Source organism: Lottia gigantea (assembly GCF_000327385.1).
Source record: "Lottia gigantea unplaced genomic scaffold LOTGIsca_73, whole genome shotgun sequence".
NCBI classification, from domain to species: Eukaryota; Metazoa; Mollusca; class Gastropoda; family Lottiidae; genus Lottia; species Lottia gigantea.
In genome coordinates this window covers 1029754-1030951 of record NW_008710453.1, presented here as the reverse complement: position 1 = coordinate 1030951, position 1198 = coordinate 1029754, and the positions used below count along the sequence as shown (strand labels likewise).

Genomic DNA, 1198 nt, shown 5'->3' with positions numbered 1-1198 from the left:
TCTTTGATGCGAGAAACCATATGTTAAAAAACCCTTTCCTACAATTACAACAGAGCACGCCTGTTAATGGCCTGGTCTTTTGTTTTCTCGAACGCTAGCTTAGCCAACGCCCTTAAAAGAATACTACCTGATAGATGAATTTAAAGTCTCAAACGTAAATAAGTGTATATGTTCATCAGTTGACTTATGTTATGACTAAAGAATAGAATCTGTATATTACACCATATTTCCATTAAACTAAATAATTATTGAAACAAGCCATGATTGTAACATTAAGTAATATTTTGTCTAGCCGTTAGTTGAATTGAAACATGTGACTCATTTTGTTATTCCCCTTATGGATATGGACTAATTCTTAAAAAAACAAAGTCTTGCAGCTCAGCACCCAGGGTTGTAGGCCATAGCATAGCATCTCGAGAACTCATCAAGTGACTTTCACTACATCTCGAATCATTAGCATACCACCAACCACCTCGGCGAGTATCAGCACAGTTGAAGGAGGTTTGGTCAGAACCAGGAGCTGAGAAGGGAGATCCTTCGATATTTACAGCTCCTGTTAGCGAGTCTCCACATCCCTGATTAGCCCCTGTGTAGTATTGTCCAAGGTGAATTGGGTATCCATTCGCTGCCACTCCAATTGAGAAATCATCATAGAGATTTTCGAAAAAGTTCTTTGCAATAAGGACAACTTTTAGCCAGTTTCTCTGATGGTTATCTAAAATTTCCTTAATTCTTGTCAGTCCTAGCCAATAATCACCACCAGCGTCTCCAAAACCATCAATATATTCTGTCATGTTTCTGTTGAAGGTAAATTCCTGACAGTTGTTATCGCGTGCCATAAATATTGTAAAACCACCATATCCAAATTCGCATGTCACTTCAAATGTTCTTAAAGATCTAACTGGTTTAATGTATGAACGAACCCAGTAATTAAAATTTGTCCATCCACGATCCTCTCCTTCACTACAATCTATGAAGAGAAGATTATATGAGAAATTGTCAAAAGATAGGAGAATATAATGAATCAATCGTGAACGTAAGCACTTAAATTTACAGTTAATCAAATTAGCATACCATCATTATAAGAGCCTAAAAAGGTTGTGCTGGTATCATCCAAGGCTTTTATATTTCTCGGTAATTGAAGGTGGTATCAGAAAAAACTCGCGATTCTAAGACTAAAAGTATAAAAACTAACTAT

General features: G+C 36.5%; 1 protein-coding gene across 1 annotated transcript; it reads right to left on the bottom strand.

The window, feature by feature from the left end:
- Window positions 1-335: 335 nt before the first annotated feature.
- Window positions 336-857, bottom strand: LOTGIDRAFT_131337 (hypothetical protein; the record flags this gene model as incomplete). The annotated part of the gene is made up of 1 exon (XM_009066136.1): window positions 336-857. A coding segment is annotated over one exon (522 nt), but the record flags the coding sequence as incomplete, so codon positions are not given.
- Between the last annotated feature and the right edge of the window lie 341 nt (window positions 858-1198).